Genomic DNA, 23342 nt, shown 5'->3' on the forward strand with positions numbered 1-23342 from the left:
CACGAGGGTACACCCGCGCGGCGGTACCCGCGGGCCCCTCGGCGGCGGGATGCAGGGATGCCCCATCCCGGGGGGATGCCCCATCCCGGGGGGATGTCCCGCGTCCCCCCCCCGCCGTCCCCGCCCCCCGTCCCTCCACGGCGGGACCACCAGGGGGGGCCCACGGGCGGCTCGGTCGCGCAGGGCCCGCGCCGGCGCTCGGAGGAAATGAAGGCGAGTTCCGCCGAGGCGGGAGCCATTACCCGCCGCCGGACCTGAGCCCCCCCCTCCCGCCGCCGCCGGGGCCCCGCCGCCGCCCCCCGCCCCCCACAGCCCGCCCCGGCACAGGTAAGCGATGCCCCGGGCCCGGGGGGGGCTGCGGCGCGGGGGGAGCCGCCGGAGCGGGGCCGGTGCCTGCCCCGCGCCCCCCCGAGGGGGATCCCGAATGGTGGGGGGGGGTCCGCGGGGCAGGCACCGGCCCCGCCGCTTTGTCCCCGGGAAGAGCAGCGCGAACAAAGCCGAGGGGGTGCCGCTCGCAGCCCCCCCGACCCCTCCCCCGGGGCGCCCCGAGGCCGCGGGGGTGGGCGCTGCCCTGGGGTCGGGGGGCTCGGGGGGTGGGGAGGGGGCTGGGGGCTCGGTAGGGGCGGCAGGGGCACGTCGGGGATGGGGGGTTTGCAGGGGGTCGGCGCTGTGCTCCTGGGGTTCGGTGGGGGGCGGTGGGAGGTTGGGGTGGGTGCCGTGGTGGAGGGCTTTGCTGCGGTCCCGAGGTCCTCGCTGGGAGCTGGAGGGGTGCATACCTGGCCCAGGTGTGCACCGTGACCCCTGGCCCAGGTGTGCATCATAGCCAAGGTCTTTATCGTGGCCTTGCAGCACTTGCCATGGCCAAGGTTCTTGAGGTGGTCCCAGGTTCCTCATGGGGAGCTCGGGGTCTTCACCATGGCTGAGGTCTGCACCACGGCCAAGGTCTTTGCCATGGTCCCAGGGTGCTCACTGGGAGCTCCAGATGTGCACCATGGCTCAGGTCTTCACCATGACCAAGGTCTTTGCCACGGCCCCAGGGTCCTCATGGGGGGCTTGAGGTGTTCCCTGTGGCCAAGGCCTTCAGCATGGCCGAGGCCTTTGCCACGTCCCCAAGATCCTTGTGGGGATCTTCAGGTGTTCACCATGGCCAAGGCCTTCTCCACGGTCTGTGTCATGGCCTTGCAACACTTGCCATGGCCTTGATCATTGCCATGGTGCCAAGATCCTCCCTGGGAGCTTGAGGTGCTCACCCTGGCCAAGGCCTTCCATAATGCCTGTGCTGTGGCCTTGAGGCTCTCACCATGGCTCTGGGCTTCACCCTGACCCCAAGGTCCTCACCGGGAACCTGAGGTGCTCACTGCGCTCTTGAGGTTCTCACCATGGCCAAGACCCTTACCAAGGCCAACCTTGACTGAGGTCTTCACCATGGCCTTGAGGTGCTCACCTTTGCATGGCCCAGTGACCTGTCCTTAAGGTCACGGTCAGTGCTGTGGCCCCGAGGCCCTTGCTGGGAACCTCGAGTGCTCATCACGTCCAAGGCTTTCCCCGTCATGGTCAACATTGCCATGAGACCCTCACCGTGGCCGTGAGGTGCCCCCCATCACCCTCAGCCTGGCCCTGAGGTGCTCCTCGGCACCCTTTGAGGCACCCGCAGCACGTGCCGTGGCCGAGGCGCTCACCACGACCCCTCACCGCGGTCCCAGCGCTCTCCACGGCCACGTCCCTCTCCGTGGCCCCCGTGGCAGCTGGCTGGGGGCTCCCGGGTGCCTCTGCTTGGAGAGAGCCGGGGGCTCCCTCGCCGTCACCCCGCACTGCCACCACCCACCGCTGCCCTTTCCTTTTCTCCCCTCCCAGGTGCTCCCGAGCCGGGGCGAGGGGATGCGGCGCGCCCGTGCCGCGTGCTGTGCCGAAGCGGCTCTTTAGATCCTCCCCGGCCCAAGCCTCCCATGCCATGGATGCCTCCGGGGCTCTTGCTTCGGCTCCCTCCTCCGCGGCTCCCTCGGGCTCCCGCAGCCCCATGTTCCCCCCCGGAGCTGACAGAGAGGAGTGGGGACCGAGGTTCAATTGTGCCCCTTCCACCTCTGCCGCAGCCTCGCAGGCGATGCCAGCGTCTGGCCGGAAGAGGAAGGCCAACTTCTCCAATGACGAGACCGAGACGCTGGTCTGGAATGTGGTCCGGCATTTCAGCGCCCTGTACGGGTCCGAGGCCCTGCGGGCTCACCCCGTGCGGCGGAAGCAGCTCTGGACCCAAATCCAAAGCCGCGTCAACTTCCTGGGCTACACCGAGCGCTCCATCGACGACCTCAAGCACAAGTGGCGCGACCTGCGGCTGGACGTCAAGAAGAAGATCACCTCCAAGAAGCACCTGCCCATGAACCGCGCCGGGGGGCCGCTCCACAAGCCGCGCCTCACGCCCCTGGAGAAGATGGTGGCCTCCACCTTCCTGCAGGCCAGCCACGACTCGGAGCCCGAGATCATCCTGGACCCAGGTCAGTGGCGCTGGGGCTCCGGGCAGGGGGGGGGTTGGAGTGTCAGCGTTCCCCCTGCGCCCTCCGAGGGGTGTCTGGTGTTTGCCGGGTGTTGGTGTTCTGTGATGGATTCTGGAAGGAGACTTTGGGGTTTGTGTTGGGATTTTGGCATCCAGCAGAGCCGTGGGCCTGTTGTGCCCCAGTACCAACCTGCTGGGGTTGGGAGCTGCGTGCGCTGGGATTAACAACCCACTGCGGAAATAACCTGGGATCAGCGAGTCGTAGGAGTCATAGATGGTTTGGGTTGGAAGGGACCTTAAAGCTCATCTTATTCCAGCCTCCTGGCAATGGTCAGGGACACCTTCCTCTATCCCAGGTTGCTCCAAGCCCTGTCCAGCTTGGCTTTGGACACTTCCAGGGATGGGGCAGCCACAGCTTCTCTGGGCAACCTGTGCCCAGATCAACAGGATCAACAGGAGCATCTCAAACTTTGCAGAAGCGGGTCTATTTTGTTCTTCTTTCTTTAATTTGGTGTTCTTTGATCCCAGTGTGGCCTCTCTGATTTCACTGGGGGCATTTCAGGGCTTGATCCACGTGGTCCAGACTTTGGTGTCTCTGATCCAGACGTGCATCATTTGCCAAGCAGGAGATCTCCAGGCTGAAGGAAATCCTGTGGAATGGCTGGAGCTGTGTCAGGGCAGGGTTAGGTTGAATATCAGGAGAAGGTTCTTCCCCCAGAGGATGGTGGGGTGCTGAACAGGCTCCTCAGGGCAGTGGGTGCGGCTCCAAGGCTGCCAGAGCTCCAGGAGTCTTTGGACAATGCTCTCAGGAACAGACTGGGATTGTTGGGGTGTCCTGTGCAGGGCCAGGAGTTGGACTGGATAATCCTTGGAGGTCTCTCCCAACTCAGGATATTCCATAATCTGTGATTCTGTGGCATTAAGGGATGCCACTCCTCAGGGTTCAGGATGGTGCTGGGGGAGGTGATAGTGAGTGACCACATGGGACGGCCCTACAGGGCGTCTGTGCCTCGGTGCCACCGTGTCCCCCCTGGGCTGAGGCCGGATCCCGTGTGTCCCACAGATCTGTTCTTCCCTGGCGCGTCCAAGCAGCCCTTCATGCACCTGCAGCCCGGCGTGAGCCACCCCAGCATCTACATCGACACCAACGGGCAGCCCTCGGCCCTGCCGGACGTGGAGGGCTCGGCCGCGCCGCGGCTGCCGGGACAGAGCCCCGACCCCGCCGGCGGCACCGACTACGGCCGCGGAGAGGGGCAGGGCAGCTCCGGTACGTGGGAATGGGCAGGGGGGTGTGCTGGGAGTGGGGTTTGGGTGGAGATCCTCTGGGTCGAGATCTGCTGGGTCCAGATGGAGATCTGCTGGGAGCAGAATCTGGATGGAGATCCGCTGGGTCTGGATGGAGTTTTGCTGGGAGGGGGGTTTGGTTGGAGATCCACTGCCAGTGGAATCATGATGGAGATCCACTGGGATCTGTGTGTCAGTGAGGGCCCAGGGGCTGGGCCAGCGCTGGGTCTCACCAGAGGTTTCCTCTTCTCTTCCAGCCGAGTCGGGGCCGGAGCTGCGGACTCCAGACGTGTCGGCCATCTCCCCGTCCCTGCGGAACGAGTCCCTGGTGTCCTACGCCTCCATGTCGGAGGAGGAGGAACGGGAAGGCCGGGAGGTGGAGCGTGGCCACGGCGGGGCCGTGGGGATGCAGCCGGGGCCCGAGGCCCCCATGTCTGCGGAGGAGGACATGAAGCTGTCCCGCCAGGCCATGCTGATCCGCCGCTGCAGCTCCCAGGGCTCCGTCACCTCCCTGCCCGAGGACTCCCTGAACCCCGCGGACGCTCACTCGGACTGGGGGCACGAGGGGGTGTCCGACCTGCCCGCCCTGGGCCGCGGGATGGACTCGGCGCATCCCGAGGAGCAGGCGGGGGGCCCGGGCCCGGAGATGGGCGCCTTGCCCAGGGTACTGATGGGGCCCACCTGGGAGAAGGCCCCGGCGGACGAGGAGCCCCCGGCCCGTTCCCCCCTCCACGGCGCCCTGACCGAGGAGTCGCTGCCCTCCTCCGCCTCCCCCCCAGGAGACGCCCCGGCCGCCCCCGGCCCCCCGCGCGGGCTGGGCTGCTCCCGGCTGCGCGAGGAGCGCCGGGACAGCTGGAGGACTAGCATCCATCACCTGCTCGACCTGGAGGAGCAGTGGGACCAGCTGTACCACCAGGAGCTGGCCATGTGGCAGGAGGAGCGGGCCACGCAGCGCGAGGAGCGGGCGCGCGACCGGGAGCTGCAGTTCCGCCTGCTCGGCGTCCTCACGGACATCCGGGACGAGCTGCGCTACCTGCGCCAGGAGCGCGCCGGCGCCCGCCAGAGCCCGGCGCCGCCGCCGCCGCCGCCCCCCGAGCCCCGCCGCGACCCCAGCCCGCTCCTCGAGCAGCCCAAAGTCGAGCCCGGCTTCCCGGAGCCGCCGAGCGAGAGCGCCGCGTGGGCCGACGCCGCCGTGCCCAGCCGGAGCCCCTTCAGCGGCCGCGGCCGGGGCCGGCGCCGAGGGCGGCCGCGCGGCTCCGCTTCCCGACACAGACGCCTGTTCCTCACCAACAGCTAGGGACGGGCCGAGCGCCGGCCCGCCAAGGACACGGTGTGCCCGCGGCCCCGGGGGACGGCGCGTGCGGGCGCTGCCCCGCGCGAGGGCCCCGCCGCCCCCGCGGGCAGGTACGGGGGGACACGGGCGGTGGCCGGCGCCGCGTGCTCGGGGAGCGCCGGGCACGTGTCCCCACACGCGTGTTCGGGCGCGTGAGCGCCCCGAGGTCACGCCGAGCCCGCGGGGGACACGCGCGTGGACACGTGACGCCCGTAGTCGAGTAGGATTTACTACCTTCCGGGGGGTGGGGAGTTTAGGAACACTTAGTCGCTGACGTGCGAACATTTTATGCAAATCATTTAATGAACTAATTTGCATATAACCATAAAACTTCTGTTAAAAAAAAAAAAGCCTCCAAAAAAAGAAAAAAAAAACCAAACAGAAAAGACGGGGTTTTTTTGTTCACGTGTGGTCTCTGTGTGGGGGCGGGAGCTGGGCCGGGGGGTGGTTTGTCCCATGGCCCTGCCCGGCACAGCCCTGAACAGGGACAGGGACATGGGACAAATTGCTTTGGTGGCTCTGAGCTTCACCCCACTGCTGTGGGGGAGCCCAGCACTTGGGATCAGGCCTGGGGCAGCAGGATTTGGGCTTGGAACTGGGAGCTTTGTCTGCCTGTGTGGACCTGGAGAGGGGTGATGGTGTGTACGGCTTAGGGGGTGCCTGCAGGGACAGTGTGGAAGGTCCCCAGGAGTGTTTGGGGTCTCCAGGCAATGTGGAGAATCCTCAGGTGTGTTCAGGGTCCCCGGGAGTGTTTGAGGTCCCCAGGCAGTAAGGATAGGAATGTTTGGGGTCCTCAGCGGTGTTTAGGGTCCCCAGGGACTGTTTGGGGTCCCCAGCAGTGTTTAGGGTCCCCAGGGACTGTTTGGGGTCCCCAGCAGTGTTAGGGGTCCCCAGGTAGTGTTTGGGGTCCCCAGCAGTGTTAGGGGTCCCCAGGTAGTGTTTGGGGTCCCCAGCAGTGTTAGGGGTCCCCAGGTAGTGTTTGGGGTCCCCAGCAGTGTTAGGGGTCCCCAGGTAGTGTTTGGGGTCCCCAGCAGTGTTAGGGGTCCCCAGGTAGTGTTTGGGGACCCCAGCAGTGTGCAGTAGTCCCAGGCAGCCTGCCAGGTCCCCAGGAGTGTGCAATGTCCCCGGGGAGTTGTCCAAGGTTCCCAGCAGTGTTTGGGGTCCTCAGGCAGTGTAGAGGGTCCCTGGCATTGTGTAAAGACCTCTGGGCAATGTGCAGTGTCCCCAGGGAGTGTCCGAGGTCCCCAGCAGTATGTGGGGTCCCTGAGCATTGTGCAGTGTCCCCCTGCAGTGTGCAGTGACCCCGGGCACTGTGGAGGGTCCCTGGCATCATGCAAGGTCCCCTGGGCAGTGTGCAGGGTCCCCAGAGAGTGTCTGAGGCCCCCACCAATGTTCCCAGGAGTGTGCAGTGTCCCCATGGATTGTGCAGTGGCCCCTTGGATGAAGTGCAGTGTCCCAAGGGAGTGTCCGAGGTGTCCAGCAGCGAGTGGGGTCCCCAGACACTGTGCAAGGTGCCCAGAGCATGTGCTGGGGCCCCAGGAATGTGCAGGGGACCCTTGGGCAGCATGTTTGGTCCCCAGGGAATGTGCAGTGTCCCCCCAGCAGTGTGTAGGGTCTCCAGAAATGTGCAGTGTCCCCGAGCATTGTGCAGGGTCCCCAGCAGTGTCCAGGGTTCCCAGGGGATGTACAAGGTCCCCAGGAATGTGCAGTGTCCCTCAGCAGCGTGCAGGGTCCCTGGCATCAGGCAGGGCCCCTGGGCAGTGTGCAGTGTCCCCCAGCAGCACCCAAAGTCCCCAAGGGTTGTGCAGTGTCCCCACGATGTGTGCAGTGTCCCCAAGGATTGTGCAGTGTCCCCAGGGCACCCCAGCCTCACACCCTCTGCCCCTGCCCCCTCCATCCCCAGCCCACATCAGGGTGACAGCACCACTGAACCCCGACCCCTCCTCTGCTGTGTCCCCCCCTCCACCCCCCCAGTGCATGGGGACACCCCAAGTGCCACCTCCTGCTCACTGGCAGCTCCTGCCCCATCCACGTGAGGTGGGGCAGGTGGTTGCAGCCCCTGGGGCGGGGACAGAGGGGCAGCAGGAGCTGTGGCACTTGCTGGGTCACCCAGCCCTGGTTGGGGCCTCCCAGGGGGACAGGGACACCCAGCTCGGGGCCCAGGGGGTGCCTGGGGAAGGGCCATGGCTTCCCATGGCTATGGTGAAAAAATTGGGTGAAATATCCCCAAATCAAGGGTAGGAGGGACCTGGGGACAGGTCAGTGACAGGGGACAGGAGGGACCTGGGGATGGGTCGGGGATGGAGGACAGAAATCAGGGTTCAGCCAATTCATGTGATTTGCAGAGGGGTTTAGGGGGGCAGGGAGGTGGGTGCTGGGCTCCTGCCCCAGGGGGAGACCTTGGGGGCAGCCCAAGAGCCTCGGGAAAAGCAGGAAAAATGAGAAATGTTGGGAAGTGGAGATGCAGGAAAGGGTTTGAGAAGCGGGGGGCTGTGGGTTGGGGGGGTTCAGGTGCACCAGGAGACTCGGGACATGCTCGGCTCCAGGGAGCTCAACACACCAGGGCTGGGGTGTGAATGTGTGTGAGCACACACAGACAGGTGTGAGCACACACAGATAAAACAGGTGTGAGCACACATGGACACGTGTCAGCACACACAGATAACACAGGTGTGAGCACACACAGACACGTGTCAGCACACACAGACACATGTCAGCACACACAGACACATGTGTCAGCACACACAGATAACACAGGTGTGAGCACACACAGATAACACAGGTGTGAGCACACACAGACAGGTGTCAGCACACACAGATAACACAGGTGTGAGCACACACAGACAGGTGTCAGCACACACAGACACGTGTCAGCACACACAGATAACACAGGTGTGAGCACACACAGATAACACAGGTGTGAGCACACACAGACACATGTGTCAGCACACACAGATAACACAGGTGTGAGCACACACAGACACATGTGTCAGCACACACAGATAACACAGGTGTGAGCACACACAGATAAAACAGGTGTGAGCACACACAGACAGGTGTCAGCACACACAGACACGTGTGAGCACACACAGATAACACAGGTGTGAGCACACACAGACAGGTGTGAGCACACACAGACACGTGTGAGCACACACAGATAACACAGGTGTCAGCACACACAGACAGGTGTGAGCACACACAGATAACACAGGTGTCAGCACACACAGACACGTGTGAGCATAGACACACATGCGAGCACACACAGAGATGTGTGCACACACACACACTGCACACACAGACACACATGTGAGCACACACAGACACACACGTGTGCATACACTCCCTGGAGCAGCATTCCCTGTCCTTCCCTTCCCTGTCACCCATGGGTGAGGCATCTCCCCGCCCTGGGGGTCTCCACACAGCCCCACCTCAGCCAGTCACACGGGGACATCCAGCAGCCCCCACAGCCCCAGCCCCACCATTCCCACATGTCCCGTGTCCCACCACGATATTCCCCCTTCCCCATCCTGCAGGACCCCCCGGGCGGGGCAGGAGTGGCCGCAGACCCCGGGGGACCCCGCGGGGTTTGGGGTGAAGGCGCTGCAGCCCAGCACGACTTTATTCCGGATCGCTTCGTCCATACAAAACTACACCCCAAGCACTGTACAGCGGGACGGGGGGCGGGGGGCAGTAAAAATAAGCGGCGGGGGCCGGGGGGACAGAGCGGCAGGCGGGGGGTGGCGCGGGGGGGGCACGGCGGGGGGGCTGCTCCCCACCCCGTGCGGCGACACACTGTCTGTGGGGGGAGCGCTGGGGGCCGAAGTGTCCGTCCACGGCGGGGGACCGGGGGGGACGCGACCCCCCTGGGGGTCCCCGCGCGCCCCCCGCCCCGGCCGGGCACCTCGATTTGGTCGGAAGCTGCGTGGCCGGTGCCCGTCCCCATCCCGGGGGGTGTCAGTCCGCGGTGGGGGGACGCCCCTAGTCCCCGGGGGGCATGATCCCGGGCGGGGGCAGCGGGGGCGGCCCCGCCTCGGCCCCGTGGACGCGCTGGTGGTCCTTGAGGGACTCCTTGTAGCGGAAGCTGCGGCCGCAGGCCGGGCACTGGTACGGGCGCTCCCCGGTGTGGATGCGCTGGTGCTTGAGCAGGTTCTGCTTGCGGATGAAGCTCTTGCCGCACTGGGCGCAGGCGAAGGGGCGCTCCCCGGTGTGCAGCCGCTGGTGGTTCTGCAGGTGCTCCTTGCGGCTGTAGCACTTGCCGCACTCGGAGCACTTGTAGGGCCGCTCCCCGCGGTGGATCATCTGGTGCCGCACCAGCCCCGAGTGGCAATTGAAGCTCTTGCCGCACTCGGCGCAGGGGTAGGGCCGCTCGGCCGCGTGGCTGCGCTGGTGGATCCGCAGGCTCTTCTTGCCGCTGAAGCTCTTCCCGCACTCGGCGCAGCCGTGCGGACGCTCCTCGGCGGGTCCCGGCGGCGCCGCGGGGACCCCCCCGCTCTCGGTGCCCGGGCCCGGCTCGGCGCCCGGAGCTTTGCCCAGTCTGTGCTGCGCCGGCAGAGCCACGGCCGCCGGCACCGCCGCCTGTCCCTCGGGGGTCCCGAAGCCCGTGCCGGGGAAGAGCAGCTCCCCGGAGCCGCCCGGCAAACCCACCTCCTCGGGGGGCTCGGCGTGGGGGCACCGCTCCTCCGTCTTCACCAGCAGCCCCTCGCCGGCTGCAGGGGATGGAAAACGGGTCAGTGCCTACCAGGGATGGCCCCAAGTCACAGCCCAGCCTGGTGGGCGGTCCCTCCCTGCCCCAGCCCCATCCCAGCCCCGTGGTGGGGATCGCTCACCAGGACCAGGACCCGGGGGTAGCATCTCCCTCTCCGGCAGCTCCCAAGGCTCACGGACACAGGGCTCCTCCTCCTGCTTGATCCACGACAAGAAGTCGTGTGCAGTGATCAGGGCGTCCGCGCCTGCAGGGAGGGACGGGATGGGAACAGGGATTCAGCCACGCCGGGCCACGTCCTGCTCCAGGAGGATGGGGAGGGAACAGCTCCAACAGGCAGCAGTGCCAGGGTGGCTCCGCCCTGGGCTCACCTGCACAGGGGTCTGGGGGCATCCCCCGCTCCTCTGGGAACTGCTGCTCCCCCACAAAGGCCACCTCCTGCTTGATCCGGGACAGGATGTCGGAGGTGGAGATCAGTGACTCTGTTCACAAAGAGAGACTTGTCTAGGGCCAGGATGTGGCCACACGGTGTGACCCACGGCCACCAAGGGTGTGGGACCCCTGGGTTCCAGCTGAGTAGGACTTCCCTGTCCCACAGCAGTTTTGGGGCATCCAACATGCTGAGGGAGCTATGGGGATGGGTGACTGGGAGACAGTCCTTGGGGATGGGTGACTGTGGGACAGTCCTTGGGGATAAGTGACTGTGGCACAACCCCTGGGAACAGATGACTCTGGCTCAGCCCATTGGGAACAGGTGACTGTGGCACAGACCACTGGGGATGGGTGACAACGACAGGGCCAATGGGGTTGGGTGACTGTGGGTGACACAGGCTCTGACACAACGTGGTGTCAGTGGGGGACACGTGGATCTCCCAGTGATGGATATCCAAGACCCCCAGTACATCAGTCATTGGGATATTCTGGGGTCATTCATGGTAATTCCCAGACACAGCTGGAAAACTGAGCCCAGGGGGGACAGGACCACTGGGGAAGGAGGAGAGACATCCCTGGGGTGGGCAGGGGGGGGATAGGAAGTGGGGCACAGTGGGGACAGGGTCCTCCTGCCACGCCTCACCTGCGCAGGCGTCCGGCGGCAGCTCCCGCTGCTCCAGCTCCCGCTGCTCGGGAACACAGGGCCCTTCCCCGCGCTCGCCGCGGGGCTGAGCCTCGCTCCTGGAGAGGGCACCGTCTGTGGGGACACAGCACTCATGGCACCGGGGCTGTGCCCGGCACACCCTCCCCGTCACCCACACACAGGGGGACACGCAGGGGACACACCGGGCTGCCAGGCCCCGGCACCCCTCCTGGCACAAACCCCGCCTAAATCCCACAGGACCTCCATGTTAGAGGGTCAAGCCCCTGGTTTTTGGGGACAAGGACCCCCTCCAGCCCCCTGGGGTGGCAGGGGCTGCCCATTGTGGCATGGCATGGCATGACATGCCACCCTGTCCCCCCGCACACAGCACGAGTTGTGGAGCATTCCCTCCAAAATGGGTGGTCACGGGGACACAGCGAGTGCCACCGCCCACGTTGGGGACCCTCCAGGAAGGTGCAGCCTGCAAGGAAAGGGGCAAAAGGGAATGTTTACCCAGGGAGAGCAAAGCCTCGTAGTTCTCCTTCACCAGGTTGTTGTACAGCTCCTTCTGCCACTCCTCCAGATTCTTCCACTCCTCCGCCGAGAAGTAGACGGCGATGTCAACAAACGTCACCGGCACCTGCGGGGACACGTCCCCACGGCTCAGTGGCATCCCCTCCCCAGGGAAACTGAGGGTCCCCCCCCATCCTGCAGCCCCCCGGGAGCCCTTACCTTGGGGACCTCGCCCCGGGGGCCGGGGGGCAGCCGCAGCACCCAGAAATTCCTGTTCTTCAGGAGGTTCTCCACGTTCTCCAGGCGCCTCTGGAGCAGGCCGTACTCCTGGATGAGGGTGCCCAGCACGGCCCACTTGCTCTCCAGCTGGTTCCCGAACTCCATGGCCGTCTTCTCGCAGTCCAGGAGCTTCTTCTCGGCCGTGCCGGATCGGCCCTCCAGGCTGAGCAGGCGGGTGGCCAGGAGGTCGATCTTCCTCTCCATGGCCTGCACCGTGGCCACCACGGTCCAGAGTGAGGCCTCTGCCGAGTGCAGCTGCGCCTCCCGCACGTGCGCCCGCTCCGGCAGCAGTGGCGGCTGCAGCGGCATCAGGTGAGGGGCTTCCATGTTCCACTCCTGCACCTGCGCCGTGGGGAGGGCACGAGTGGGAGGAGGCCCGTGGTCACTCCGGCGAAGCCCCCGTCCCCCAGTTGTAGGGCTTTCAGCCACCAGCACCCCCAGAACCGCGTCATGTGTGATGCCCATTGGCCTCAGGGGACGGTGAATGGCAGACCAGGGCAGCCATGGGGTCACTGTCCCCGTGGGACACCAGTCAGGTGACTCCCCACCTTGTCATCCCAGACCCCCATCCCGTGGGAGCCATTCCTGGGCCTGGCCAGGCTGGAACCCCACTGGGGGAGGAGGATGGAGATGGGAGGGCAGGGAGCAGCCAGGGGCAGGTGTGGACCAGGGGTGCCCAGGGATACCTTGGGGACACACAGGGACATGCCAGGACAGAAGTGCACGGGGTATCCCGGGGGCTGGAGCCTGCACGGAGCATCCCGGGGCACCCTGGGGCATCCCGGGGGCACGGGGACATCCGGGGCAGAGGTGCCTGGGGACACGCTGGGAACACACGGGCATCCCGGGTCAGCGGTGCCCAGGGCACCCCGGGGGCACCGGGGCCCATCGCGGGTCGGGTCCCTGGGGACATCCCGGGGCTGGAGCCTGTACGGAGCATCCCGGGGGCACGTGGAGATCCCGGGTCAGCGGCACCCGGGGCATCCCGGGGTCTCACGATCATCCCGGGTCAGGGGCGATCAGCCACGTCCCGGGGGCACCGGGACCACCCCGGGCCGTGTCCCCGGGGGTCGCGGGGGCCCCGCCGGTCGGGGGGTGCCGGGGGGTCCCGGCCGGGCCGGGCCGGGGGGCGGCGGGAGCGGGGCGGGCGGGGCGGCTCCGTCCGCGGCCGGTGCCCGGTGCCGGTGCCCGCAGCCGGTGTCCGGTGCCCCGGGCCGCGCTTACCTGGGCGGGCGCCCACTCGGCCATGGCCCCGCGGAGCTGGGCCGGGCCCGGCGGCCGCGGCCGGGGCTGGGGCTGGGGCCGGGGCCGGGGCCGGGGCCGGGCGGCGGCGGGGAGAGCGCGGAGCGGGGCCGGGGCCGGGCGCGGGGCCGGGGCCGGGCGCGGGGCCGGGGCCGCTGTCGGTGCCTGCGCACGGGCCGGGCCCCGCCGCCCCGCCGAGCAGCCACGGGCAGCCGGGGAATCGCATCCGCCTCCTCCGGGCTGGGCGGCAGCGGGCGGGGAGCGGCGGGAGCGCGGAGCGCGGAGCAGTGCCGCCTACCGGCACCGGGAGCGGCTCCGCCACCGGCAGCGGCAGCGGCACTGCCACCGCCCGCCGGCACCGGGACCGGGATCGGCACCGGCACTGCCACCACCCGCCGGCACCGGGACCGGGATCGGCACCGGGAGCGGGATCGGCACTGCCACCGCCCGCCGGCACCGGGAGCGGGATCGGCACCGGCACCGATACCGCCACCACCGACCAGCACCAGGATCTGCTCACCGCTGGGATCGGGACCAGCTCTGCCACCGGGAGAGGCTCCGGGATCAGCTCCAGGATCGGCACTGGTACTGCCATCGCACACTGGGACCAGCTCTGCCACCGGGATCGGCTCTGCCACCGGGATCGGCTCTGCCACCGGCACCGGTACTGCCACCGCCATCACCCACAGCACCAGCGCTGCCAGCAGTACTGGCATGGGCACCCACACCGGCACTGGCAGTGGCTCTGGCACTGGTGTCACCACAGCCACCAGTACTGGTACTGGCACCAGCATCGACGTGGGCACAGGCATCGGCACCAATGTCGGCAGGAGCATCGGTGGCACTGGCATGGGGTTAATACAGATTGAGGTTCAGGTGGGAACACCCCAGAAATAACTCTGGGGGCACTTTGGGGGTCTTGGATGGTTTATGACCCTTCTAAGACGTGACCAACATAGTTGGGCCAGTTGTGTCCCATCAGAAGGGACAGAAACCTTCAGCCCTGCCTGGGAATGTCCCCCCTGGCAGGGGAGTGTCACAGCTGAGCCAGCTGTGTGAGGGAGGACATGGGCAGGACAGAAACCATCATCCCACCAGGATCTGCTGGGATGCAGCCTTTCCCCTTCTCTGGCTCAAAAGCAGCTCGTTTCTAGACAAAGGTGGGTTTGTGGTGGTCACCCTGGGCTGTCCTTATGTGAATCAGAGGTTTTACCACCACACATCCAAAAAATCTCCTCCTCCCCTTTGTCTGGGAGAAAACCTGGGCTCAGCAAAGAACCTGCTGCTTTTGTTTGAGTCCTTAACCTTGAACATTCCAGTCTCTCACAGCTGCTTGGGGCTGTTCAGCTTTGGTGATCCCAGAGCCCAGGGTACAGAATCATGTCCATAAATGCCACACACCTACACTTCTTAAATCCCCCCAGGGATGGGGACTCCACCACAACCCTGGGCAGCCTGTGCCAGGACTGAACAGCTCTTTCCAGGAAGAAATTTTCCCAATATCCAACCTAAACATCCTTTGGGGCCAAGTGTATTCCCCCAAGTGTATTCCCCCAAGTGTTCTCCTCCATAACTTAGGGAACTTCACCACAGCACCAGCTCTTTGCTGCTCCTCTGGGAGCAGCTGAACCCATGGACTTCACTCCAAGAGGACCCCACGACTGAGCACATCCCTCCAACAGGAAGCAACACATTTTCCCTCTTGGCACTCAACTGGAATAAGCAAAAATGATGAAAACCACCAGCCCATGGGGAGAAAACACGTGATAGGACCCCCTTCTCTCTGCTCACCCTCTCCCCGCTGCTTTTTCCACTTTTCAAAGGAATATCACCAACACGTCACACACACATTAAGAACATATCCATGGATTTTTTTCCATAATTTCAGGAACCATCCCACAGGAAACACATGGGGTCAATATAAAAATAGAACCCAAAACCAGAGTTACTTCAGCAGTCACAGGCAATGGCAGAGCAGCAAAAACGGGGAAATAATGCCCAGAATTGGTTACTTCAAACATCAATTTACTGGGGGACAATCCCATTCCCAGGTCCTGGTTTTTCATCCCTGTAAACTCCCAGCGTTTCTCTCTTACTTTGGGTGCCCTCCAGCACGTGCTGTTTGGTGCACCAGGTTTTTTTGATGCCACTTTGGGTACAGCCAACGCTGCTCTATCCCAACTCCTGCTCCCAGGAAGGGATGGATAGAACAGGATAGGAATTACCCAGCCACTAATTAAAATCGGGTCCTAATCAATGATTATTAGACTGGCACCAAGCAGAAGCCTTTTGAACTCGAATTTGATTAAATTTAGGCAAAGTGCCTTATCCCAAAGCTTCCCTGTAACCCACACAGGACCACAAACCACCACCCCTGGACTGAGGGGGGGGATTTTCAACAACCGAACGGGAAAACCTATCCTAGGGAATCATTTGGCACGTAGATTATGTGAAAATGTGTTCTCCAGTGGCTGGTGAGCTTGGGTTTTTCCAGGAAGCTCTTGCCACACTCCAGGCAGGTGTGAGGCCGGAGCCCCGCGTGGATCCTGCGGTGCCGGAGCAGGTACGTGTGCCGGGCAAAGCTCTTCCCGCACTCGGTGCAGATGAACCAGGGCACCTCGGACGCCTTGGGGCGGCTCTGCTGCGGAAAAAGGAACTGTTTGAACTCGCCAAGTTGCCCTCCTGCAGGGAAGCTGCTGCCTCTCCTGTTTCCCGGGGGCTCTGCCTGGTTTGTTGGACTCTGGTGGCTCTCTGATGTTTCCCCCTTGTCCGAAAGGTTCCAGCGCTGGTTTTGGGATCCTCCTGAGGATGATCCCTGAACTTGGGTGTTTTCTGCACTCTGCTGCTGAGATCTGATCATGGCACCACCACGGCCTGGAACAAGAACATTCCCAACGTTCCCTTTATCCCGTTATCCACAAACCTCCAAAGGACAACAATTCCCAATTTTTGCATCTGTACGAAAACCCCCCAAGTTTCGGGTAAAAAAAAGCAGGGGTGGGCTGGAATTCCCCCCCTCCAATCCTACCAGGTTCCAGGTGTTGCCAGTTAATTCCCAACGAGCCTCACACCTGTGCTAAGGCTGGCAGGAATCTTCCTTCCCTCCAAACCCTGCTGAGCCTTGACCTGCACCGCTTCTCCCACCGGGATCTTGCTTTTGGGAACAGGATAATCTGAACAAGCAACAGAAGGAACGTGGAAATTATGGTTATTATTATTTTCCTCTGGCTGTTTTCCTGCATAACTCACTGTCTAAAGAGCATCTCTGTTATTCCTGGGAAAATTCAACCAGGAGGGAACAGCCAATGCAGCTGCTCCGGTGTCTAAAAAGGTGGTGGGATGAAGGTGAGCAGGATTTGTCTTTCAATTTTTACAAAATATTCCAGAAATTACACCCCAAAGGTTGAAAATTAACTGCTGGAAAGTGGCAGGTCTCGGATTTGAGCCTTAACCCCAAATTCAGCCACCTGGAGTTGGATTTGGTGGTTCAGTCCTGTCTTTTTGGGAACAAGGGAAAGCACTTTTAGCTCCTGATTTCAGCAGGTTCCTCTATGAATCCATGGAATTACCTGGATGCTGAGGAGCCAGGGAGGGCTCACGGCTTTGAATTTAAAATATCAGTGATTTCAAACACACAGTTGGGCACTTAAAATCGACAAGATTTCTTTATTTTCTGGGCATCACTCTTGTTATTTAACTATTTCTGCATCAAAACAGTTAAATTCCCTTCAGTGAATCCCAAACCCAAACATACATCAGGGTTTGGGGATGAGGAAAACACAGCTTCAGTATAAATAATGAGTCTTCAGGATTCATGATTCCTGAGTCACTGCAGCTCCTGCATCTAAACCTCTTCCACTCCTCTGTCCTTGTTTTTGCTGGCATGTGCATTCCCAGGGATCCTAAACCCTCTGCCCATGCTTCAGCCTTTAAAAGGAAGACTGTGTGTGGATCTCACAAAGATTCCCAAGTACCTAAAGATTAATTCTCTAAAAATCCAGGGATTTGAGGAGTGACAAGAGCCAGGCCTGACCCAGCACATGTCACCCTTTGGAGAGGGAAAACTGACCTTTCCTGAACATGGTTAAAGATCCGTAATTCTCCTTTAGGATTGTCTTGCAAAATTCATTCTGCCAATCCTCCAAAGTTGGCCTCTTAGCATCATTGGGACACTTCCCAGGGACCTAAAAATCAAAATGTTCGGCGGTCAGTGCTGTTGGGGAGTCGTAAATCCCTAAAAACCCTCTTTTTCCAATGGTTTTTAACAGGTGGTCACCACCCAACTGCTCCCAGCAGTGTCTGTGTGTGTGTGTAACCAGCTCAGTAATGAAAGATTTTACATTAAGAACCCTCTACTGTTATTTCAGAATGAGTGAAATGCCTTAAAAACGATGTCACTCAACCAAAACAATGATTTTTTCAAACAACTGGGTCAAAAATATCCAGGGTCAGCATCCACACCCAGCTCCCTCAGGGAATGTGGCTCTTCCTTAATAATTCAGTGTTTCAAATAAGCCCAGAGGCAGTTCCACACCAGCTGGAAAAGCTCCTCCCTAATAATAAAACCTTATTATTAGGGAATAATAATATTATTATTAATTAAGCCCTCTAAGGGATATTTCTCCAGGCTGCTTCCAAGGCTTTACACCCAAACCCTTCCTTTAATTTCATTTATTCCCAGTATCAACCCCACTCACCCTCTGGTGCTCGGGATTCCGGATTCGCTTCCGAGTTTTATTCCTCATCCCATCACAGAAGCCCTGGGGTGTCCCCACGAGCCACTTCCCATCCTGCCCCAGGATGAACTTGTTGGGAACAGCCTCCTTCAGCAGCCGCCGCCTCCGGCGGATTTTCAAGGGGTCCCCCTGGAAGGAGCCCTCCTCGAAGTGATCCGAGCACAGGCGCTCGTACTTGGAGGGGGTCCCCATGTCCCTGCCCATGTTCCGGATCCACTGCCGCAGGAGAGCCTCGTTTTGCAGGGGGAATCCATGGAAAGTCACGGAGCTGTTCTTGCGGGCGCCGCTCGTGGCGTTGCGGCAGTTCAGGGCCGCGCAATAAACCATCGCCGCCGGAGCAGAGCCCGAGAAAGCCACACCAGGAGGAGGGGCTGGGGAGTTCCTGATCAACTTCGGGGTCAAACAGGCCTAAATTCGTCTGAGAAAACCACGGGTTTGGCACAGGGGAAGAGCTGAGGTGACCCAGGCACTGAATTTCCAGGGACACGGAGCTCCCCACTGAGAGGAGCCAAGGCTGTCCCAGCTGCTCCAACTCGACAATCTGAAAGGTAAAAACACTTCAAAATCAGCTTAATGCCCCAGAAATATGCAGATTTACGTTTAAATAACCCCCCTGATGTGCACACAGACATGTGCTTCCTTAATTTGTGTATCCAGGGGGGATCCTCCCATGCTCCAAAGATTGTCCACAACTCAGCAAAGGGCTGACAGACAAGCAATTCCCCAAAAAATGAAGGTTTGGAGTGTGCCAATGGCTCCCCCATCGTGTCAGAGATGAAGAGATGTTTGAACAGGAGCATTGAAACAGGGAGAAAACCATCCAGGGATCTTGTTGGATCCTGCTCTGAAGAAGAGGGGAGATCCCAAGGTTTGTAGATCAGAAAGGAACAAGGATCAGAGGGTCCAAAAGAAGCTCACAGAGTTTGCCCATTAACTTATGCACTCAGCATGGGAATTGGTGTTTTTGCCCTTATTTTCTGGTAGTGAGAGAAATAAAAGAGTAAAAGAAAAGTGGAAAGAGAGAGATCCACAACTGGATCGACCTTTGGTCCTGCACTGACACTGACTTGGTGTTTATCTCCATGAACCAGAGCAGGGAAGTGGCCCCAGGAAGGTGCTCCCCATCTCCATGTGCCCCCTTTCTCCAGCCACATCCTGTCCCCATGTGCTTCCATCAGAGTTTGGGACACAGCAGCACATCAACTCCTTGGTGCCCAGGTCAGCGGGTCACCAGCACAGGAAGGGCATGGACATGTTGGAGAGAGTCCAGAGAAGATCACAGAGATGAGGAGAGGGATGTGGCCCCTCTGCTCTGGAGCCAGGCTGGGAGAGCTGGGGGGGTTCACCTGGAGAAGAGAAGGCTCCAGGGAGAGCTGAGAGCCCCTGGCAGGGCCTAAAGGGGCTCCAGGAGAGCTGGAGAGGGACTGGGGACAAGGCATGGAGAGACAGGAAACAGGGAATGGCTTCCCACTGCCAGAGGGCAGGGATAGATGGGATATTGGGAAGGAATTCTTGTCTGTGAGGGTGGGGAGGGGCTGGAATGGATTTCCCAGAGAAGCTGTGGCTGCCCCTGGATCCCTGGAAGTGTCCAAGGCCAGGCTGGACAGGGCTTGGAGCAACCTGGTCTAGTGGAAGGTGTCCCTGCCCATGGCAGGGGGTGAGGCTGGATGCTTTTTCAGGTCCCTTCCAACCCAAGCCACTCCAATCCAGCCCCGCTTCCACCCCCTGCACCCCCGGCAGTGCCCGTGCCTCTGCCCCCGCCCCACAGCTGTGGGGGGACGCGGGTCCCGGCGCTCCCCTCCCGGTGCCGCGGGGCCGGGAACTTTCGGGAGGTGCCCACGCACCCCCGGGGCTTTAGAGGGAGAGGCAGGACAGGGCCCCGAGCGCCGCGGGACCCCCGCTCGCCCCGCGCCGCCATCGCCACCTTCTTCCTCCTCCTTCTCGGCCGCGCCAAGCCGCGGCAGCCAATCAGCGGCGGCGCCAGGTGGCAATAGCCAATCGGGAGCCAGCCCTCTCCGTTTTCCCCCAAGCTATTGGCCCACCGCCCTTCTGGCTCCGCCCTCCCGCGGCCATTGGGAGGAGGGGAGGGGCAGAGGCGCGCATTCCCATTGGCCAGCGCGCGGGGCAGCGGGGGCGCTGATTGGACCAGAAGGGAAGGGGGGCGGGGATTAGGAGCGGCGTCCTCTCGTTGTCATGGCAACGGCGCGGCGGGACCGCGCGGACCCCGAAGCATCGGGACCCCTCCCCGAGCCCCGGGGCCGCTCCCGAGGCGGAGGCACAGCCCCGCCATCCCCAGCATCGTCGGGGACGGGATGGGGCCGGAGCCCCGAGACCCCTCCCCGAGCACCGGCGGCGGGACGGGGGATGCGCCGTCCCGGATCCCGGCCCGGGGTGAGAGCCCCCCCGCCTCTTCCCAAAGATACCCTGAAACCCGGGATCTGGGGAGTGGCAGCCGCCTCAGAGTTCCTCCTCCAGCTTCAGCCTCGCCCCTCCCTTCCCCTCCCGCCGTGGAACCACTCGTGGCATTTAACAATTTTAATTAAACCCCTCTGAAATTTCCAGCCAACAACAACAACAAAAACCCCATCCTGGTAAAACTTAAGCAGAAACAAGCACGTAAAAAAAGGCCCTTTAAGGAAGTTTCCTTAAAGGAAAAGGGAAGAAGTCCTGACCCCAGACGGGCTCTGCCCCGACTCAGCCGCTGCTGCTCCTCTGTTATTCACCGCCAAGGTGACAAATCCAGACTCTTATTATTAAAAGGAATAAATCGTGTGCTTGCAAAAGACTCAATCCCCTAAGAGACCCTGAACAGGAGCAAAACCAGTCTCTGAAGGAGGATGTTTAAGGTGCAGCTGTCAAATCCGTCTCCGAAGAGGAGGGGAGCCCCCAGGGTGTGCAGATAGATATTCGGGGTTCCAAAAGCAACAACGACAAACGCCAGAGGGTCTCAAAAGAGCTCACGAGGTTTGATTAGTAAATCACACACAGGGGCAGAAATTGGGATGAGTTAGTCCCGTATCTTTTAGTAGTAAGAGAAATAAAAGAGTAAAAGAGAGGAGGGGAGAGGGAGAGGGCAGGGAAGATCACCAGTCCCGGTTCCACCGTCGATCCCTGCGTCCAAGGTGTCCACGGTCCCGGCGGTGCCACCTGGGCGCTCTGGGGGCACCTTTTTACGGGTAAGTTTTCCCCGCCCCAGGATCAGGTTTCCCCACTTCCCATGCAAATCAGGCAGTGTGAGCGATCCCTCCTCCCGGACCCTTCTGGAAAAGGGTCGGAGGGGCTTCGGTGGTCCTGATCCCCCTGTGCCGAGCTCCCCGATGGCTCCTACGCCGCCCTTGTGCGGGGTTTGCTGTGTCTCTGGGCCCGGAGGAGGAGGTTGGCCTCGGGAACAGCGCTGCCCTATCTCCCGTGCCCCCCTTCCAGCCACATCCTGTTCTACCCTGCTCCTTATCAGCGTTTGGGACTCGGCAGCGCCTTAACTCCTTGGAGCCCAGGCTGCTACAGCTGCGCAGATTAGAGAACTAACCGTGTTCCCTGAAGAACGGGGTGGAAACCGGGGAAAGATGATGATTCTCCCTGAATCTCCCGGAGCTCGGGCTGGAGAACACAAAAACCGATCCCATTCGATCCGACCCTGGCGGTTGATTTGCAAGAGCATCCCGGGCACTGCCGAGAACAATCAAGAGCCCGGGAACTGCCGGCCTTTCCATAACAAAGGGCACAATGAGGGACATTCTGGGACACAGCAGGAGCTGATCATCCCAGATTGTCATCCTAGACTGTGAGAGGATAAAAGCCTGGGGGGGGTCCTTTGTTTGGGGTCCCTCCCCGGAGGCACCAGCTCCAGCTGTTACTCTGTTGTTGCATCATGATTAAGTGATTTCAAGGAATTATTTTAAAGATCTAGGTGTCCCAGATCCACTCCACTATGGAAAACCGGCTTGGACTGTGTGAGAGGGGTGTGGAGTCAAGCAGGATCCATGGATCTTGTCCCTGGAGTTTGTCCCAGCTCAGGTGGTGGGAATATGACTTCCAGAGTGGCTCCTGGATGATGAGACAGGGAAGTTTCCTTAACAGCCACAAGCCAGGAGAGACTGAAATCCAGCAAGTGGAGTCTTATCCATGGCTTGGGCATTCAGATTCCAGCTGGTTCTCGTCAACAATTAACAAAATTTCTAATAGACATGGAAGCACAACATCCAGTATTAACAGCGGGATGCTGGTGTAGGACCTGGAGGGCAAAGGGTTAAAATCCCTGGAGCAAACGCTCCGGGTGCCAAACTGCTCAGGTTAATTTATGGGCCAGAAGCAGGAATCAGCCAACCTTAAACCTAAAAGAATTCCAGAGGCTACAATGCACTGACTCCAGCAGCACCTGCACTCCCTGATTCAAGAACCATCCACGTAGCACAATAGCAAATTCCTGCTGTGGCAGGAAGGGACTTTCTGGAGTTCCAGATGATTTGGCCCCACTTGGAGCTGCAGGTCCCAGAACTGCTGGGCAGTGACTGGGGTGCAGCAGCCCAGGCACCAGGGAGTTAATGTGCTGCTGTGTCCCAAACACGGCTAAGGAGGGACAAACTGGAACAGGGTGTGGCTGCAGAGGGGGACCCTCTGATATTTTTGGCCTCTCTGACATTTCTTCAGCATCATCTCTACCTTTTTTCCCCAACTTTGGGGTTTTTTTTTCTCCTTTCCCTGTGACCATTTCTGCAGCCGCTCAGTTTTCACAGACAGTAACAAATCATGTTTTCCTCCCTTCTGTTTCCTCTCTCAGCTCTCGTTTCTCTCTACTGCATGTTTTTCCTGTCTGAATTCTCCAACAATTCTCTTACCCTGCGCTCTGCTGCAGCAAGTGAGAGTCCCAAGCTGGTCATTTTTCAGGCCTAAGTTTATCAGCTTGGATTCTGTGGAAGGCCAGGAGATAAGGGGCCAGTGTGTGTGTCTCAAACACCGATAGCCCCAAGCCAGCCAAGGACTGGGGGGTGAGAACACTCCGTGCACGGAGGGACGGGATGTGCCTGGAAAAGGGGGACACACAGAGGTGGGGCAGCACTTCTCTGGGACAAACACCCTTATTCTGGCTCCTGGAGATAACATGGAACAGTGCAGGCACAGGAGTGGGGTCAAGGAGCAGGCACAGAGTGTCAACCAAAGGTGGATCAGTTTGGGTGGGATCAAGACCCTCAAAGCCTCCAAGACCTATTTCCAGGAGGATCCAGGGAAATGGACTGTGCAGGCTCACTCATTTCCATGAGAAGTGGGAAAACAAGCCCCAGGGTGGGGAAAACTTGGCTATAAAAAAGGATGACACAGGGTTTGGGGGCACCCCCAGGATCCTGGACATGGTGTCAGGCAGATCGATGCTGGAGCCAGGACTGGTGATCTCCTTCCCTCTCCTCCCTGATCTCCCTCTCCCTCTTCCCTTTTTTCTTTTCCTCTATTAGAAGGTAAGGGGAAAAATACCAATTCCCATGCTGAGCATGGAATTTGCTAATAAAACTTGGCAAGTTTTTTTGGATCCCTCTGACATCTGTCATTCCTTTTAACCGTGGGCATCCTGGGAGCTCCCTTCTGCTTTGGAGTGGGATGTGCCAGACCCAAAGGAAGAGGCTGGAGGAGCAACACTGCCCTACCTCCACGTGGCCCTCTCCAGCAGGTCCTATTCCACTTGCTAAGGGTGTCTGGGA

General features: G+C 61.2%; 3 protein-coding genes and 1 long non-coding RNA gene across 5 annotated transcripts in view; 2 read left to right on the top strand and 2 right to left on the bottom strand.

Annotated features, from left to right (window-relative positions):
- Positions 1-12762, bottom strand: part of LOC127479303 (uncharacterized) — a 35945-nt gene extending 23183 nt beyond the window's left edge. Inside the window, exons 1-12 of the mRNA XM_051806050.1 lie at positions 11615-12762; positions 11396-11522; positions 10883-10996; positions 10179-10289; positions 9932-10054; positions 9100-9811; positions 7116-7164; positions 4683-5339; positions 4350-4624; positions 4110-4298; positions 2303-2479; positions 1579-2209 (exon numbers count right to left, since the gene is read on the bottom strand). Coding sequence (XP_051662010.1) covers positions 1579-2209; positions 2303-2479; positions 4110-4298; positions 4350-4624; positions 4683-5339; positions 7116-7164; positions 9100-9811; positions 9932-10054; positions 10179-10289; positions 10883-10996; positions 11396-11522; positions 11615-12139 — 3690 coding nt within the window. The 5' untranslated portion in view covers positions 12140-12762. The remainder of the gene's footprint in view (positions 1-1578; positions 2210-2302; positions 2480-4109; positions 4299-4349; positions 4625-4682; positions 5340-7115; positions 7165-9099; positions 9812-9931; positions 10055-10178; positions 10290-10882; positions 10997-11395; positions 11523-11614) is intronic.
- LOC127479326 (uncharacterized) lies at positions 173-5512 on the top strand. The gene is made up of 4 exons (XM_051806138.1): positions 173-327; positions 1855-2489; positions 3552-3755; positions 4030-5512. Exons 2-4 carry the CDS (start codon positions 1952-1954, stop codon positions 5067-5069), a joined length of 1782 nt encoding a protein of 593 aa, XP_051662098.1. The 5' UTR covers positions 173-327; positions 1855-1951; the 3' UTR covers positions 5070-5512.
- LOC127479356 (uncharacterized) lies at positions 7601-7989 on the top strand. Its single transcript, XR_007907538.1, has 3 exons — positions 7601-7685; positions 7776-7817; positions 7908-7989. It is a non-coding gene; the product is annotated as an uncharacterized LOC127479356 (long non-coding RNA).
- A 2004-nt stretch (positions 12763-14766) lies between the features above and the next one.
- On the bottom strand, positions 14767-23314 carry LOC127479339 (zinc finger protein 649-like). Of its 2 annotated transcripts, XM_051806167.1 has the most exons (5): positions 20740-23314; positions 17614-18193; positions 16986-17100; positions 15988-16089; positions 14767-15790 (listed from the first exon to the last, which is right to left on the bottom strand). In XM_051806167.1, exons 2-5 carry the CDS (start codon positions 17977-17979, stop codon positions 15333-15335), a joined length of 1041 nt encoding a protein of 346 aa, XP_051662127.1. In that variant the 5' UTR covers positions 17980-18193; positions 20740-23314; the 3' UTR covers positions 14767-15332. The 2 variants fall into 2 exon arrangements, with proteins under 2 accessions (XP_051662127.1, XP_051662128.1); XM_051806168.1 differs by lacking the exon at positions 15988-16089.
- Positions 23315-23342: the final 28 nt, after the last annotated feature.

This window comes from Manacus candei, unplaced genomic scaffold (genome assembly GCF_025592945.1).
Source record: "Manacus candei isolate 608988 ecotype Guabito, Panama unplaced genomic scaffold, ASM2559294v1 h1tg000066l, whole genome shotgun sequence".
NCBI classification, from domain to species: Eukaryota; Metazoa; Chordata; class Aves; order Passeriformes; family Pipridae; genus Manacus; species Manacus candei.

Coding starts and splice junctions, on each gene's coding strand:
- LOC127479326 (XM_051806138.1), top strand. CDS start 1,952: ATGGATGCCTCCGGGGCTCTTGCTTCGGCTCCCTCCTCCGCGGCTCCC. Junction 2,490..3,551: donor CGAGATCATCCTGGACCCAG/GTCAGTGGCGCT, acceptor TGTGTCCCACAG/ATCTGTTCTTCCCTGGCGCG. Junction 3,756..4,029: donor AGAGGGGCAGGGCAGCTCCG/GTACGTGGGAAT, acceptor CTTCTCTTCCAG/CCGAGTCGGGGCCGGAGCTG.
- LOC127479339 (XM_051806167.1), bottom strand. CDS start 17,979: ATGGTTTATTGCGCGGCCCTGAACTGCCGCAACGCCACGAGCGGCGCC. Junction 17,101..17,613: donor GGAATCCCGAGCACCAGAGG/GTGAGTGGGGTT, acceptor TTTGATTTTTAG/GTCCCTGGGAAGTGTCCCAA. Junction 15,791..15,987: donor TCCTGCCAGCCTTAGCACAG/GTGTGAGGCTCG, acceptor TTCTTGTTCCAG/GCCGTGGTGGTGCCATGATC.